General features: G+C 49.5%; 1 protein-coding gene across 2 annotated transcripts in view; it reads left to right on the forward strand.

Annotated features, from left to right (window-relative positions):
- Positions 1-18511, forward strand: part of SCARF2 (scavenger receptor class F member 2) — a 109098-nt gene that overhangs the window by 22412 nt on the left and 68175 nt on the right. For both annotated transcript variants that reach the window (XM_048821412.2, XM_048821413.2), the window contains exons 3-6: positions 63-164; positions 4058-4577; positions 4806-5024; positions 7045-7173. In XM_048821412.2, coding sequence (XP_048677369.1) covers positions 63-164; positions 4058-4577; positions 4806-5024; positions 7045-7173 — 970 coding nt within the window. The remainder of the gene's footprint in view (positions 1-62; positions 165-4057; positions 4578-4805; positions 5025-7044; positions 7174-18511) is intronic.

Below are 18511 nucleotides of genomic sequence, written 5' to 3' on the forward strand. Positions count from 1 at the left end.
CTCAGCCCTGGCTTTGCCTTTCCCTGCCCTGTCACTGTACGTCTCTCCCTTTCTCTTGGCAGCCGTGTGCGAGGGGAATTTCACCTGCAAGGAGAACGAGGTGTGTGTGAGACCCAGTGAGTGCCGCTGCCGCCATGGATACTTCGGGGCCAACTGTGACACCAGTGAGTATCGGGCATCTGTTGGAGCTGGGCGTCAGCAGCTCTGACCTCTGTCCTGGCACCATCCCATAGCGGAGTGACACAGCCCCGCCTAGCTTGGGTTAGTGCATAAGCAGTAAAGTCAGTGAGTGCAAAAGCTCTGCTCCGGCAGTATTGGTGATAAAAGCAGACAGGGAGTGCAGGGTTAACTCACCCCCCTGCACATGCCCTCTGAGTGTTTGAGGTGATATTGGCCCTTTTGCATGTTGTGCTCTTTCGTTTAGAAATTGCACTTGGGATAGATGCCTGCTGACCTCTTTGCTTGGGACTTGCCCAGGCTTGGGCATTACAGGCTGCAAATTGTTCTGTTTGCTCCTTGGCTGGAAGCTGACATTTTCTAGCTGGATTGCATCTTCTAAAGAGAAGCATGGAGCAGGGCAGCCTCTGTGCACTCTGGGAGCCCACACTGGGTCCTACAAGGACCATACTGGTGAATGGGTGGCAGCACGCTGCTCCAACTGCTTACTTATACATGCTTCACCAAGTTACAAACACGAGGCTGGAGCCTCCAGGGAGTCAGACAGGGCAAGTTCTGGGTCTGAGTGCCCAGGAGTGATCACCCCTACAAACTCATTCCAGGAGTTGTGGGCGAAAGGGGTGGCAGGGCTAGATGTAGCAGTTGGACAAAGCTTCCCCCTTTCAAAATCCTTGTTCCCGCTCCAGCAGGGCCACTTCATAGAATCATAGAATATCAGGTGTTGGAAGGGACCTCAGGAGGTCATCTAGTCCAACCCCTTGCTCAAAGCAGGACCAATCCCCAACTAAATCATCCCAGCCAGGGCTTTGTCAAGCCTGACCTTAAAAACTTCTAGGGAAGGAGATTCCACCACCTCCCTCGGTAACGCATTCCAGTGTTTCACCACCCTCATAGTGAAAAAGTTTTTCCTAATATCCAACCTAAACCTCCCCCACTGCAACTTGAGACCATTACTCCTTGTTCTGTCATCTGCTACCACTGAGAACAGTCTAGATCTGTCCTCTTTAGAACCCCCTTTCAGGTAGTTGAAAGCAGCTATCAAATCCCCCTCATTCTTCTCTTCTGAAGACTAAACATCCCCAGTTCCCTGAGCCTGTCCTCCTAAGTCATGTGTTCCAGTCCCCTAATCATTTTTGTTGCCCTCCGCTGGACGTTTTCCAATTTTTTCAAATCCTTCTTGTAGTGTGGGGCCCAAAACTGGACACAGTACTCCAGATGAGGCCTCACCAATGTCGAATAGAGGGGAACAATCACGTCCCTCGATCTGCTGGCAATGCCCCTACGTATACATCCCAAAATGCCATTGGCCTTCTTGGCAACAAGGGCACACTGTTGACTCATATCCAACTTCTCATCTACTGTAACCCCTACGTCCTTTTCTGCAGAATTGCTGCCGACCCTTTCAGTCCTTAGTCTGTAGCGGTGCATTGGATTCTTCCGTCCTAAGTGCAGGACTCTGCACTTGTCCTTGTTGAACCTCATCAGATTTCTTTTGGCCCAATCCTCCAATTTGTCTAGGTCCCTCTGTATCCTATCCCTACCCTCCAGCGTATCTACCACTCCTCCCAGTTTAGTGTCATCTGCAAACTTGCTGAGGGTGCAATCCACACCCTCCTCCAGATCATTTATGAAGATATTGAAGAAAACCGGCCCCAGGACCGACCTCTGGGGCACTTCCCAAGGTGCAGGCTCACCACAGTGTTTTGCAAATCTTCAGAACTGTATTTTTCCTCAAACCAATCTGTTTGACACTTCGCACAGCAGGCTCACCTCCTCTAGTTGCCCTAGCTTCCTGGCAGCGAAGCACTGAGTACAGAATGCAAATCACCCAAACTCTCTTTGAAACTGACAGTGCTCTCTAAGTGAACAACAGAGCAGCAGCAAAGTATTCCTCGCAGGCAGAAGTGATGCAGGCTTTCCCCCAAATTCCCTGCCCCCCATCTCCTTCAGGCTGGCACCAGGAATGGAAAGTTTCAAGCCACAAGGGGGATTTCTGGGAAAGCAAACCTAGACGTTCTGCTGGCTGCTGAATAACGACAAGCTTCTCTCTTTCCTTGTCCGTACCCCAGATAGAGCACAAGAGGGAGGCATTAGCTGACCCTGTTGGCCCCCCACAGCCTCTTGGGGTCCTCGTTTCATTTACCTGCTGCCAGGGCTTAGCAAAGTGCAAAGCCTCACGCTCTGCAGTGAGATGCCCGGCACTTCTAGGGAAATGGTTGGGGCCGAAACATTTTTTGTTAATTTCGTGTGGCCAGGAAAGTGACGCTGACTAATGGTCCCGTCTTCCTCCACAGATCAGCTTCTGCTGGATTAGCAGTCAGTCTGTTCATGCCACTAACTTAAATAGGCTTTGATTCCTCCTTACTCCGGTTATCCCTGTGGAGCCAGCCCAGCCCAGCCCAGGCCAGAGAAGAGGCAGCTGGAGTCTGTTCTGGCTTATGCATCATCAGTAGCATTGTTAACTGTGTTTGGATTGCATGGGCTAAAGTGTGCTCCCATTAAGGGTACAGCAATTAAACATCTGCGGCTGGCCCAGGTCAGTTGACTTGGGCTTGCGGGGGTCAGGCTGTGGGGCTGTAATATTGCTGTGTAGACATTCAGGCTTGGGCTGGAACGTCGCAAGGTGGAGGGGTCCCAGAGCCTGGCATTTATAAAGAGCCTAGAGGGGCCAGTCACTGCAGGGTTCATTTATTGCTTCCTGGGGGAGAGGAGGAGTTGTGTGTCAATCAGAACCCTGAACCAGTGGAAAAGTCCACGTGTCTCATAACCAGCCTATGCTGACTCGTTCCTGGTGATGGCCCCAGTGCTTAATCTGTGCCAGGGCTTGGCAGTTCAGAGCCTCGGCACCTCTGGGCTCGCCACATCAGTTATGAAAGTAAAAAAATTACTTGAGTCTCGGCACCTCTTTCATTACAAATTAAGCACTTGCTGGCTCCTGTAGCTAAGGAATGGTGAACGCACCAGACCTCTCTCCCTGAGCCTATCCAGATTCTGCTGCCTCCTTGTCTAGGCAGGAGACCTCCTCCTCACCCCTGGGCAGCTGGGGATCAGACCCTGTGTCAGTCATAGGGAAAGGTGTGTTTGATTGATTGACCAGAGATTGCTTTTGTTATGAAGCTACATGTGCAGGATGAAGCAGCTAAGGATAAGGACAGAAGTCATGCAACAGAACAAACACGTTCACCTAAATAGTAACAAACTTCTACCAAGGAGAAGAGGCACTTTGCAGTGGGAAAGCCAGGAGAAGGGGGGAGTGAGAAGCCTGTCCTGAGCTCAGCCAGACGGCTCTTGCAATTGTTGCCTCTGGAAGCTGCATCAGGGCTGGCTCCCAGCCCCTTTCCCTGGGACCTGCCCAGGCCTGTGTGTTACAGGGTGCTTTTAGGGGGTTCTGCTGAAAATTGCTTGGCTTTCTCTTTGGTTAGAAGCTGACATTGTTTCCAAATGGAGACAGCTGGAGATGCTGGCACGGCTACTGCGTTCTTGTCTCCCTGGCCCCCTCATCTTGGAATCGCATGTTCTGTGGCAGCAGGAACGGCAGCACTGCCAGTGGGTGCTATAGACTCCTGCGGGACCTGCTGGGTCGCTTCACCTGCCGGGGCAGATCAATGTGCAGACAGAGAGCCTGTGTGAGATGTGCTGGGGAAATGTGCCTGTGAATGATGCTTGGATGCTCTTGGCGCAGAACTGGGGCTATACAGACCCACAGTCAGCAGATGAGTGTGCTGGGCAGGGCTCCTTTAAACTTGGGTTTGGAGCTGCAGTCCTCTAAGGAGCTGCAGCTGGAGCGTAAGCTGACAGGATGATGGTAGGAGAGGCCTGGTGACCGACCAAGGGACTTGGTGGCTGCTTAGTAAGTGCTGGTGTGTTGCTTGTTTTGCAGAATGTCCCCGCCAGTTCTGGGGTCCAGACTGCAAGGAAATGTGCAGCTGCCACCCCAATGGCCAGTGTGAGGATGTCACGGGCCACTGCACATGCAACCCCAATCGCTGGGGGCCCAAGTGTGAGAACGCCTGTCTCTGCAAGCATGGCAAATGTGACCAGAAGACGGGCAAGTGCTCCTGTGAGCCCAACTGGTGGGGTCCCCAGTGCTCCAGCTCGTGTTACTGCAGTCTCAACTCCCAGTGTGACCAGCAGACGGGGACGTGCATCTGCCAGCCCGGCTGGTGGGGCCGGGGCTGCAACAACCAGTGCGTCTGCAACAACTCGCCATGCGAGCAGTTCACTGGGCGCTGCCAGTGCCGGGAGCGAATGTTTGGCCCGCGCTGCGACCGCTACTGTCAGTGCTACAAGGGGAAATGTAACCAGGTGGATGGTACCTGCACCTGTGAGCCGGGATATCGGGGCAAGTACTGCCGGGAGCCCTGCCCAGCGGGCTTCTACGGACAAGGCTGCAGGAGGCGGTAAGTGTGCAGGGCCTTGGGCAGGTTCAGGACCCCATGCTGCACTGGGCCCTGCCCGCCCGGTGTTCTTGCAAGTTGAAGACAGTCCCTGTTTCATCTGTCTTGTGCAGTCACTGCTTGGTCCAACAGCTGAGTCCTGCCCATGATGGGGCGGGAGGGAGGGGTGAGCGTGGGGGTGTTCAAATGATTGCTCACGTTCTGGGTTGTGCTCCCTGTTGGCATCTGTAGGTGTGGGCAGTGCAAAGGGCTGCAGCCCTGCACCATAGCGGACGGCCGCTGCCTGGCATGTGAAGCTGGCTGGAATGGCACCAAGTGTGATCAGGCCTGCTTGTCAGGCTTCTACGGAGACGGCTGCGAGAAAATCTGCCCCCTGTGCAAAGATGGCCACACCTGCAACCACATCAATGGCAAGTGCTCGCACTGCAATCCCGGCTGGATTGGAGACAGGTGAGTGGAGGCTGGGAAGCTGCTTTGTGAGGAACCAGGCTGCAAGCTCCTGTGCTTTTCCACTGGCCAAGGCAACTGAGGCTGTGCAGGACATTTGTGGCACTACCTGCATTAGACCTGTGGTCCCCTGACTCCTGTCCTTTGCCCACTAGACAATGCTGCCTTCCTCTGAATACCATTTAAAGCCTTCTTCTGGGATTGGCACTCCCCTCCTTCTGGGGCATCAAACATGCTGGCGCTTTGCATAGTGCTCGGTCAACATGCCCCAGTCTTGCCACGGAGCCACCCTGCTGGAAGCTCTGGCCAATCACAGACTGACATTGTCCTGGCCAGTCAGAGCATTCTGGCCCCAGCCTGCTTCCTCTAAGGTCAGGAAGTGCAAAATGCTTCCCCCAGTCCCTGAAAGCCACCAACCTCACCAGCCTGCACCCTGCTCCCGGGTGTGAGCTGGTGGGATGCAGCACCCAAGGGAGAAGCATCTCGCGCTATGGGAGCACACGGTACAGGATGCAGCATCTGAGCCCAGTACAATGGAAACACATCACAAAAACCAAATCTGTTGCTCACCGGGTGTTCCTCATTCACTGGGGCCTGGCCTAATCCAGCCTGCAGGAAACAGAGCCGTAGCACCTCTCACGGACCAAGAGAGAGAATGGCAGCCCCCACCTCCATGCCCAGAAGCTGCCTGCAGAGGACAGAGCTGTGGCCTCTTGCCATGCATTGCAGAGGCTGTGGTGAGCTCTGCCCAGCCCTGGTGGCTCTGGCTACTCCAGGGCACTGCTCATCCCAGGGACCCCTGCTCTGTCAAGTCACTCCCTGCCCCAGCCCACTGAAATGTGCCCAGTGCTTGCTGCTCCGCTGGAGCAGGCGGCCCGTGCGGCCAGCTCCCTGGGGATGCTCAGACGGACCCTTTCTTTCTACTCCATGTTGTCAGCTCTGGAATTCACTGCGGGTTTGTAAGCCCAGCAAATGGGAGAAGCGTTAGCAGGAAGACAAGCCGTGTTTCGCTGGGCTGTTCTCTAACCGAATGGGTCACTGTCTCATCAGGTTGGCAGGATATCCTGTCCCACCTCTAATCCAGGCAGAAAGTGCCATCCAAGCAGCTCCTGCTCTGTGTTCTCTCCAGAGGAATTTATGGCTGGGCCTGGGCTCCAGCTAGAAGCCAGTCTCAGAGCAGAGCATGGGCAGTGGCTGGTGGGGACGTCCTGGGGTGCTGGTCTCAGAGCATAGTGTGGGCAGTGGCTGGGGGGATGTCCCTGGGGGCCGGTCTCAGAGCAGAGCATGGGCAGGGAATGATGGGGAGAGGTATCGCAGGCAGATCATGGTTAGTGAGGTGAAGAGAAGGAGAGTGTCCCAGGATGGTGCCGAAGGCTCTGCCGACTCCTGTCTGTGCTGTGTGGTCTCGGGAGGTGCCTCTTTGCTGCAATCACAGCTTCACCTACCAGATAGGCCGTAATCCAGAAGCAAGAGTGCCAGGCCAGCACTAAAGCTGCCTCCCCCAATGGCTACGGGTCCCACCAGCAATCATGGCACCTGCACTCGCGATCTGGAGCTCTCAGAGCGTTTGCGGTGGCCCTATGGTTTGAATCCCAGCTAGGGCCTCACACGGGCAGCACTGTGAGCTGTGGTTGACGTAGGCTGCTGCTTTCCCAGGAGGCCTAGAAAGAGCCCAATGTGCTGAGAGAGGCAGCAGAATCTTTCCTTTTGCTTCCTACATACCTTACAAACATTGTGAGCAATACGTGATTGAGCCCGGCACTCCCTTCATGGAGCTAAGTGTCAATTGACTGAGGTGGAAAATGGCCTGGCAGCTCCCAGCAGCTAAACCCAGTCCTTCTGTATTGGGGACAGGGAGGGACCATGCAAGGGCAGTGGCTTTGCAGCACTCAAATGCATTTGTCTGGAGAGTCCAGCAGCTGCACCAGGCTGCCTGACCCTGCCAGCGTGGCTATGCCAGCTCTCAGGGCATGGTCTCCTCTGGTGCCCGCCCTGTAACCTGCTCCTTTTGGCCCTTTCCTAGGTGTGAAACCAAGTGTCGCAACGGGACATATGGCGAGAATTGTGCCTTTGTGTGCAGTGACTGCTTCAACGGGGAGTGCCACTTTGAGACGGGCAGATGCCTCTGCCGGGCAGGCTCTCACGGCACCTAGTAAGTGACTCTTGCGTCTTGCACTCTGTGCGGCTGGTGTGGTGGGTGTGTGGGCTGCTCCGGCCACTGCAGACCTGTCTGGATAAACACACATGGATTTGGGCACATGGGTGGGGCTGTCTCTGACATCCCCAGGAGAGGAGGCTGTGGGGAAGAGCCCAGAGGAGTATGACAGTGACCGGTGCTTAATTTGTAATGAAAGAGGTGTCAGGGCTCAAGCCATTTACTTTCGTAACTGACGTGGCAAACCCAGAGGTGCCGGGTCTATGAACTGCCAAGTCCAGCGGTGCCGGGGCTCAGCCTTAGCAAGCCCTGGCACAAATTAAGCCTTTACGGTGTCCCCTAAATACTCCCTTTGAAGCCTGCAGAATACACTGTGTGTGGAGGAGGGTGCCTTTTGATTGGAAGCACAACTCCCTCCAGGGGGAGCTAATTGATTACTGTTCGTTTTGTACTAGCTGGGGTGGCAGGTGAGGGGGGCTTTGCATGTGTCAGAACAAATGAACCCGCAGTGTATCAGTGCAAAGTTATTCTTATTTCTTCATTCCTTGCTTCCATCTGCTTGAACCCCATCAATGAATTATCTGGGCCTGTTTCCTATTTTCAGTTGCAGACAGAGCACTATACTTTTCCATTTTCACAAACCACCCTTTCCAGGCTGCTCGGTGTTCATCTAGATACTCAAGCAGAATTTGCTGTAGAATATACCTGGATTTTATGTGATATTTTCTTTTTGTTATTACGCTGGTTTTCACTGTGAGATCCTTGACTTTAGCAAAGCTTTTGACACGGTCTCCCACAGTATTCTTGCCAGCAAGTTAAAGAAGTATGGGCTGGATGAATGGACTATAAGGTGGATAGAAAATTGGCTAGATTGTCGGGCTCAACGGGTAGTGATCAATGGCTGCATGTCTAGTTGGCAGCCAATATCCAGTGGAGTGCCCCAAGGGTCAGTCCTCGGGCCGGTTTTGTTCAATATCTTCATTAATGATCTGGAGGATGGTGTGGATTGCACCCTCAGCAAGTTTGCAGATGACACTAAACTGGGAGGAGAGGTAGATACACTGGAGGGTAGGGATAGGATACAGAGGGACCTAGACAAATGAGAGGATTGGGCCAAAAGAAATCTGATGAGGTTCAACAAGGACAAGTGCAGAGTCCTGCACTTGGGACGGAAGAATCCCATGCACCGCTACAGACTAGGGACCGAATGGCTCGGCAGCAGTTCTGCAGAAAAGGACGTAGGGTTTACAGTGGACGAGAAGCTGGATATGAGTCAACAGTGTGCCGTTGTTGCCAAGAAGGCCATTGGCATTTTGGGATGTGTACGTAGGGGCATTGCCAGCAGATCGAGGGACGTGATCGTTCCCCTCTATTTGACATTGGTGAGGCCTCATCTGCAGTACCGTGTCCAGTTTTGGGCCCCACACTACAAGAAGGATGTGGAAAAATTGGAAAGAGTCCAGCGGAGGGCAACAAAGATGATTAGGGGACTGGAACATATGACTTATGAGGAAAGGCTGAGGGAACTGGGATTGTTTAGTCTGCGGAAGAGGAGAATGAGGGGGGATTTGATAGCTGCTTTCAACTACCTGAAAGGGGGTTTCAAAGAGGATGGATCTAGACTGTTCTGAGTGGTAGCTGATGACAGAACAAGGAGTAATGGTCTCAAATTGCAGTGTGGGAGGTTTAGGTTGGATATTAGAAAAAACTTTTTCACTAGGAGGGTGGTGAAACACTGGAATGCGTTACCGAGGGAGGTGGTGGAATCTCCTTCCCTAGAAGTTTTTAAGGTCAGGCTTGACAAAGCCCTGGCTGGGATGATTTAGTCCTGCTTTGAGCAGGGGGTTGGACTAGATGACCTCCTGAGGTCCCTTCCAACCCTGATATTCTATGATTCTATGAAGTGGCCCTGCTGGAGCGGGAAGAAGGATTTTGAAAGGGGGAATCTTTGTCCAACTGCTACATGATATTCTATGATCCCAAAATAGAGGGACTAACTGAATACAATTCTTAATACAAGAGAGTAATTGCAAGTAAAGCAATATCTTACTTTCCAAACCCCTGTCACCTGCCACCATTCCAGAGACAACTCAGTATTGTTGCGCATTCATTATCACCTTTTGTACACCTTGGAATATTTGCTTGTAAATGGATGACTCGGAAAAGGCCTGGAGTACACCAGTGCCACTTTTGTTCCACCCAGTCCAGGGAAGGTGGGGCTTTTTGTGATTTTCACCAATCAAAAACCAGCCAAAGACAAAACCAACAACACAAACCCACTGAGAAAGTCAGCGACAAAGCAAATAAACAAGCAGAACTCTCAGAAGGTATTTGAAATGGAAGAGAAAACACATCCTGTGTTATTCATGTCACACGCACGTTCATCCCTCAGACATAAACAGGCACACCTCGTTCAACACGAAAAACCTGCTGTGCTGTGAGGAAAACACAAAAAGCCTAGAATCCGCATGTGTAATTAGATCAAGCCAAATTTCTGCTGACACAATGACAGTGGTGTCATGAATCTGCCAGGTCCCACCCAAAGCACCTTGAATTGCTTAGGGAAGCCTCTCTGTAGAGCCCTTTGTTGTGGAAAATGTCCACTGTGGTTTTGCTCAAAGTCCTTCTGGTGGTAACTGGCTGATAATATAGAGACATGCTCTTCCTGAGAGTTCAACCAAGAGTCACTGGAAAATTTTCTTGTCCAGTTAAGCAGCCGGGAGGCTGATGGTGATTGTAGAAGCAGGTGTGAACTTCCACAATCTGCTTTAGGAGAGTGTTGGTTGTTTTTTCAGTGCACGGAGTGGTTCCAGCTGAGGATGATTGAACCTGATCATTCTCTCCTCCCGTTCGTTATATTTCCATTATCAGCCCTTATGGTGGATATAGCAGCCTTGGGAACAATTCATGGTCACCAATCTTTGCCAACAGTGATTCTCTGCATGTTTTAACTGTCGGCAGTAAGTGCTCTAGCCAAGGATCCTAGGGTAGGTTTCATCCAAGCCTGAAGATTAGCTGGAAATTCAGGTCTCTCTTTCAATTAATTGGTAAGATCTCTGTCTTGGAGAGGCTTATCTTGAACCCTAAGAGCGTTCCCTCTTCCTGTATGAGAGCAAATAGTGTTTGGAGGGAGGAGTATGTATTGTGCATAACAGGGAGGGAGAAAAGCCGCCATATTCCTCGTTCTGATGGGAAGAAGGATTTAGTTGTTATGCAAATGACACAAACATTAGGTGAGTGGTAAATATTGAAGAGGACTGGTCAGTGATAATTGGGATCACTTGGTAAAGTGGGCACAAGCAAACAATACACGTTTTAGTACAACTAAATATAAATATGTATATCTAGGAACAAAAAATATAGGATAAAAGATTTAGAAAACCTGACCTATGAGGAAAGGTTACAACAACTGGGCATGTTTAGTCTGGAGAAAAGAAGACTGAGGGCAGACCCGATAACAGTCTTCAGAGTCGTTACTTACAGGATGGGGGACTCTATCCCTGGAAACAGTGACTCTGAAAGATTTGGGGATCATGGTTAAGGCTACATTTTAGTCTCAGGTATTTTTAGTAAAAGTCATGGACAGGTCATGGGGAGTAAAAAACAGTTCACGGCCTTGTTCATGACTTTTACTATATACCCCTAATTAAAACTTGGGCTGGGGCACTGTGGGTGCTCTGGGGTGGAGGGTCGGGGGTGCTGCAGGTGCTGTGGAATGTAGCCCGGGACCCTTGCTGGTGCTGGGAGGGGGGTCAGGCAGTGGCTTGTGGCCCGGTGTCCCTGCTGGTGCTGAGGGTGGGAGGGGCAGGCAGCACATGAGAACCGCAGCTAATGGGAGCTGCAGGGGCAATGCCTGTGGGTAGAGGCAGCGCGTGGAGCCCGCCTGGCTGCTCCACCTAGGAGCTGCAGGAACATGCCGGTGGGAGCCGGGGAGCCCCCCCCGCCGCCGCAGTAAGCAGTGCCACACACCTCAACCCCCTGCCCCAGCCCTGAGCCCGCTCCCACACACCCAAACTGCTGCTGCTGGCCCTGAGGTTTGACGTGATTTGTTTTTGACAAATCCATGCAGGCTATTCCTTATAAGCCTATTATCCTTTAGTTTTTTTACAAATTGATTGTTTTATAATTTTCCCAGTATCTTTCCAGGTATGAAAGTAAAGTTGGCTGGTCCATAATTCCCTGAGTTCTCTTTGTTCCCTTTTTTAAAGATAGGGACTATGTTTGCCTTTCTCCAGTCCTCTGGGACCTCACCCATCCTCCATGAGTTCTTGAAGATGGTTGCTAACAGTTTCAACATTGCGTCAGCTAGTTCCTGAATTTCATCAGGCCCCGCCAACTTGAATACATCTAACTTATCTAAATATTCTCTAACCTGTTCTTTCCCTATTTCAGCTTGTGTTCCTTCCCCCTTGTTAATATTAATTATGTGGGGTATATGTTGACCTTTAACCTTTTTAGTGAAGACTGAAGCAAAATAGGCATTAAACACCTCAGCTGTCTTCATGTCATTAGTTATTAGCTCGCCTTCCCTGCTAAGTAGAGGACCTACACTTTCCTTTTGTCTTTCTCCTGCTCCTAATGTATTTAAAGGGAGAAAGGAGTCCTTGAGAGCTGGCTGTATTTTAAAGAATCCTCATTGAGGTTACAGGGACAAACCATCCCGATGTGTAGAAAGAATAGTAAATATGGTAGGCGACCAGCTTGGCTTAATAGTGAAATCCTTGCAGATCTTAAACACAAAAAAGAAGCTTACAAGAAGTGGGAGATTGGACAAATGACCAGGGAAGAGTATAAAAATATTGCTCGGGCATGCAGGAGTGAAATCAGGAAGGCCAAATCACACTTGGAGTTGCAGCTAGCAAGAGATGTTAAGAGTAACAAGAAGGGTTTCTTCAGGTATGTTAGCAACAAGAAGAAAGTCAAGGAAAGTGTGGGCCCCTTACTGAATGAGGGAGGTAACCTAGTGACAGAGGATATGGAAAAAGCTAATGTACTCAATGCTTTTTTTGCTTCTGTCTTCACGAACAAGGTCAGCTCCCAGACTACTGCACTGGGCAGCACAGAATGGGAGGTGACCAGCCCTTTGTGGAGAAAGAAGTGGTTCGGGACTATTTAGAAAAGCTGGACGAGCACAAGTCCATGGGGCCAGATGTGCTGCATCCGAGAGTGCTAAAAGAGTTGGCGGATGTGATTGCAGAGCCATTGGCCATTATATTTGAAAACTCATGGCGATCGGGGGAGGTCTCGGATGACTGGAAAAAGGCTAATGTAGTGCCCATCTTTAAAAAAAGGAAGGAGGAGGATCCTGGGAACTACAGGCCAGTCAGCCTCACCTCAGTCCCTGGAAAAATCATGGAGCAGGTCCTCAAGGAATCAATTCTGAAGCACTTAGAGGAGAGGAAAGAGATCAGGAACAGTCAGCATGGATTCACCAAGGGCAAGTCATGCCTGACTAATCTAATTGCCTTCTATGACGAGATAACTGGCTCTGTGGATGAGGGGAAAGCAGTAGATGTGTTATTCCTTGACTTTAGCAAAGCTTTTGACATGGTCTCCCACAGTATTCTTGTCAGCAAGTTAAAGAAGTATGGGTTGGATGAATGGACTATAAGGTGGATAGAAAGCTGGCTAGATTGTCGGGCTCAACGGGTAAGTGATCAATGGCTCCATGTCTAGTTGGCAGCCAGTATCAAGTGGAGTGCCCCAAGGGTTGGTCCTGAGGCCGGTTTTCTTCAATATCTTCATTAATGATCTGGAGGATGGTGTGGATTGCACCCTCAGAAAGTCTGCAGATGACACTAAACTGGGAGGAGAGGTAGATACGCTGGAGGGTAGGGATAGGATACAAAGGGACCTAGACAAATGAGAGGATTGGGCCTAAAGAAATCTGATGAGGTTCAACAAGGACAAGTGCAGAGTCCTGCACTTAGGACAGAAGAATCCCATGCACTGCTACAGACTAGGGACCGAATGGCTAGGCAGCAGTTCTCCAGAAAAGGACCTAGGGGTTACAGTGGACAAGAAGCTGGATATGAGTCAACAGTGTGCCCTTGTTGCCAAGAAGGCCAATGGCATTTTGGGATGTATAAGTAGGGACATTGCCAGCAGATCGAGGGACGTGATCGTTCCCCTCTATTTGACATTGGTGAGGCCTCATCTGGAGTACTGTGTCCAGTTTTGGGCCCCACACTACAAGAAGGATTTGAAAAAGTTGGAAAAAGTCCAGCGGAGGGCAACAAAAATGATTAGGGGACTGGAACACATGACTTAGGAGGACAGGCTGAGGGAACTGGGATTGTTTAGTCTGCGGAAGAGAAGAATGAGGGGGGATTTGATAGCTGCTTTCAACTACCTGAAAGGGGGTTCCAAAGAGGATGGATCTAGACTGTTCTGAGTGGTAGCTGATGATAGAACAAGGAGTAATGGTCTCAAGTTGCAGTGGGGGAGGTTTAGGTTGGATATCAGGAAAAACTTTCACAAGAAGAGTGGTGAAACACTGGAATGCGTTACCTAGGGAGGTGGTGGAATCTCCTTCCTTGGAGGCTTTTAAGGTCAGGCTTGACAAAGCCCTGGCTGGGATGATTTAGTTGGGGATTGGTCCTGCTTTGAGCAGGGGGTTAGACTAGATGACCTCCTGAGGTCCCTTCTAACCCTGATATTCTATGATTCTGTGAAAGAACCCCTTCTTCTTACTTTTTATGTCCTTTGCAGGTGTAGCTCATTTTGTGTCTTTGTCTTTCTGATTTTGTCCCTGCATACTTGTGCTGTTCTTTTCCTCCTTTGCAATTCATCCATGGTTCCAGTTTTTGTAGGATTCCTTTTAGATTTTCAGGTTATTAAAGAGCTCCTGATGAAGCCATATTGACCTCTTACTATTCTTCCTATCCTTCCTTTGTATTGGGATAGTTTGCAATTCTATCTTTAGTATTGTCTCCTTGAGAAACTGCCAGCTCTCCCAAACTTCTTTATCCCATAGATTCTCTTCCTATTGGACCTTACCTACCAGTTCTCTGAGTTTGTTAACTGGCTTTTTTGAAGTCCGTTGTTCTTATTCTGCTGCTCTCACTCCTTCCTTTCCTTAGAATCACCTTCATGTTTGCAACCAATTCCTCTCTGTTGGTCAGAATCAAGTGTAAAATGGCTGTCCCCCTTCGTTACATCCTCCACTTTCTGAGACAAAAAATTGTCCCCAGTGCATTCCAAGCACTTACTGGAAATGTTGTGTTTTGCCATGTTACTTTTCCAGTGGATGTCTGGGTAGTTAAAGTTCACCATTACTACCAGGTTCTTGTGTTTTGGATATTATTTGTTCTAGAAATGCCTCATCGACCTCCTCTTCCAGATTTGGGGGTCTAGAGCAGACCCTTCCCATGACATCACCCCAGTTTTTCCCCGCTTTTATCTTTACCCAGATACTTTCAACTGGCTTCCTCCCACCTCCTTCTGGACCTCAGAACACATGTATATATTCTTGACATATAATACAGTACCACCCCCCTTTTTCCTTGCCTATCCTTCTTGAAGAAGATATACCCCTCTATACCAATATCCTAATTATGAGATTTATCCTACCACGTCTTTGTGACACAGTTATGTCATAATTAGCTTATGTATCCATACGTCTAGTTCTTTCTGTTATCCCCCATACTACTTGCGTTTTTGTATAGCGGAAATATACGATGTTGAGAAGTTTCCCCCACTGATTCTCCTCTTGATGTTCCTATGAGCCTCTTGTAATTTTCCATGTCCGCGCCCCGCTGCCCCAATATTTAGCTCTCTCTTTTGTCACCTGCCCCCTTTGAAAGTAATTTACAACACACCTCAGTAGGTTGGCAAGTCTGTGTGTGAAGATGCTCTTCCCCTTTTTGGTCTGGAGAATGATTAAACAATTAGAAAACCTGCCTTATAGTGATAGACTCAAGGAGCTCAATCTATTTAGCTTAACAAAGAGAAGGTTAAGGGGTGACTTGACCACAGTCTATAATTACCTGCATGGGGAACAAATATTTACTAATGGGCTCTTCAATCCAGCAGCTAAAGGTCTAACACAATCCAATGGCTGGAAACTGAAGCTAGACAAATTCAGACTGGAAATAAAGCATATATTTTAACCCATTGGAACAATTTACTAAGGTCGTGGTAGAGTCTCCATTACTGACGATTTTTAAATCAAGACTGGATGTTTTTCTAAAAGATCTGCTCTAAGTAGGCTGACCAGATAGCAAGTGTGAAAAATTGGGATGGGGATGGAGGGTAATAGGAAAAAGCCCCAAATATCAGACCTGTCCCTATAAAATCAGGACATCTGGTCACCCTTGCTCTAGGCCTTATTGTGGGGACATTCTCTGGCCTGTATTATACAGGAGGTCAGACTAGACGATCACAATGGGTGCCTTGGAATCTATGCCAGGAGAGCCAGTGCTGACTTTGCTTTAGATTGGAGCAAGTCCAACCCGGGTGGAACCTAAAATTCAAAAATTTGGAGGTAATTTTTTTTTCAATTTTTTTAAAGGGGTGGGTTTGTTTTTACTTATTTGAAATTTGATACTCAAAAAAGTAATCTGAAATTTCCAGTTTTGAAATATTTATTTTGAGGGTTTTGTTTACCCTCCAACCCCACGCCACCATTGTGAACATACAGTCTCTCCCTTTTCCCCCCTCTGCTTTTCCTTTTCTTTGCCTTCCTTTTTTCCATTTTCCCACTGGAAAAGGGGGCAAAAGGGAGAAACAACAAACTGAGAAACCAAGAGAGTCCTGAAAAGGTTCTCTCCTTCCCTGCTAAAACTGGCCCAGGCAGTGCTTTCCATTCAATCTAGCTGCATGAATGACTTGCGTGTCTTGTGTTCACCTCCTCGATTGAGTTCTGTTGTGCAGTGCAACTCTATCGCGCAGGCTGCTGCCTGCCCAGTAAGCAAAAAACTGGGACAAGGTTAGAATTTCACGCTTTTCCTAGAGATTTTGTTTTTCACAGCAAATGATCATTCTCATGTGTAAGATGGGTGTTGTGACCATTTGTCTTGCTTACCGAGCTCACTGCATCTCCAGCCGCACCTGTAGTGAAATCACTTGTTTGTTTCAACTCTTCATTTTCCAGAATCCCCTTCAGTGATTGATGGACCTGGTAATTGGAGGGAAACTTGCTGTCTGACTAGTCACTGCCTGCTTCACCACTGTGCTTTGCTTCCTCAGAACCACACAGCTGTGATTAACTCTGGACAGCCAGGTCGCCAATGCTAAGTGCCTCTTGTTGGCCTTTATTAAACAGAGTTGTTTGTGTATGTGTCTCCCTCCAAGGGTCTTATCAGTCAGATTGGGAGATTTACTACTAAACTGAGAAATAGCAGCCAGGATAGAAACAATCTCTCCTTATCATCACGGCAGCTGCCAGAGATCAGGGGCAAAAGCTGATGAACTGCCTCCAACCCCAGTGGAGGTTTGTGGGCCATTGTCTCCTCCTGAAGTAGGGGATGGGGCTGGTGGGAAGTTGCTGAAGGCCTGGCACAGATCAGTGGGCGCACATGCACGCACACCTATGCTGCAGCTTCGCAATTCTGATTCTCTTGACGTCTGAGGTGTGTGGTCCGATCTTGGGGCTGGGGCTAAGACGCTCATGGCTTCCCAGATGTCCTGCTGGGGCCTGCATTCCCTTGTGTCCTGTGGAAACTGTGCTAGCAGTGGGAGAGAGCTGTGCTTCCGCTTCCAAGAAGGGCTTTGATGGTTTCCTTAGGGAGCTGGAAAGCAGCTCTGTGATTGGCCAACTGAGTCCAGCACGGGGTGCTGGAGCATCCCTTTTACAAATTGCACCATGTGGTTCCAACCCTGGCTGCAGAAGGTCAAGGCCAGAGTCACATGTCTGACGCATGGCTCCTGGCAGGGAGGGCTTTGCGGGGTGCCAGATGTTTGTTGACTCAGCGGTGCTGTCAGGCCTTTTGCTGCTTCTTCTTTTTTCAGTGGAAGGAAAGGGGAAAACAGTGGTGTTTTTGTGCCAATGCCCCCTGCAGTGTCACCCATCCCTAGGGTTCAGGCCACAAAATCATGAGATTGGCTTAAAAATCAGATGATTTTAAAACATGGTTTTGGTTTGTTTATTGTCTTCTGGTCTTAAGCCTGGAGGATTCACATTTCCTAGCTTTCTTCCTGACCCCCAAATACTAGAAGTGTGCTTTCTGTAAGTGGAAACTGAGAGTCTCCCATAATCACCTGACTCCAGAAGCTGGGGCTTTAAGCAAAGCACCAGCTATGACGATGATCCTGTTAACAACATGAGAGTTGGTGACACTGCCAGAGCCTTGTAGGGAAGCGCATTGGGCTCAGTCAGACGTGCTCCTCCTGGTGTAGTCACATTGTGGGGGCCCCATTTCCCTAGTGTACTCAGACAGGTGCAGGCTGCTCAGGGAGGCATGGGACACAGCGTTCACAAGCCAGGGGGTTTGTGTACAAACGCTGCAGAGACTTGGTCTGTGTCATAAAGGCACAAGGAACAAAAGTCTCTCCTAGCTGTACAGGTCCAGGCTACACTCACTTTCATGTGATGGGGTAAAAGCAGCTTAGCCAGATTTTCCCCTTCACCTCTTGTGAACAGAGATGGCTGGGTCCTTTTTCACCTTTCACTATGCTGATGGCTGGAAAGCAGGGTGGTATCATGTGTCAGGTGGAGTTCCGTGCTGCTGACCCTTCCACACCAACATATGCTCTGTTTATGAGTGAAGAGCTAGTTTTCTTGCCGCTGTGCAGACTCACCTGGGATCTGACCCTCATGGGCTGGGTTTTCTTTGACATTACCCCCGGAGTGTAGGCCCTTCTAATTATAAAAGCATCTTAGACCTGTGTTTCCAGGTATGCCGAGCTGATGTTCTGTGCGCTTGTGTCACATGGAGGACTCTGATAGCTGAACGAACACCCTGACTCCATAAGAGCCATCCCATCCAGAAGGCTTTGTCAGCAGTTTAAACCCCTGCAGATGGGTTAAATATAACTTTGGTCAGAAGTTACTCATTGCCCCGATTAACTTCAGATTAACTTCAGAAAGGGACTTGGCTTCACTTTGCTCAGGATAGAAAACTTTGTGGTAACTTTCCCAAACAGCATGTGGGAATTTCTCTGTAGGGCACCCGGTGATGTCAGTGAGGAGTAAACCTGTATTTACTTCTGACAGTAACATTAAAGAAATACCAGTAATTACAAGAAGGGAAGTGAGCCGAAGAACAGCTGGAGACTGTTCCACCATCACGATCCCCCTGGAACTGAAAAGCAGAAACTTAGGTAAAGGGTGACACCAAGGTTACTGCAGGGGTCCCTCAGCCTCGCCTGTTGCAACAGTTCCACTGTGTATAAA

The sequence above is a fragment of the Caretta caretta genome, chromosome 15 (genome assembly GCF_965140235.1).
Source record: "Caretta caretta isolate rCarCar2 chromosome 15, rCarCar1.hap1, whole genome shotgun sequence".
Taxonomy (NCBI): domain Eukaryota; kingdom Metazoa; phylum Chordata; order Testudines; family Cheloniidae; genus Caretta; species Caretta caretta.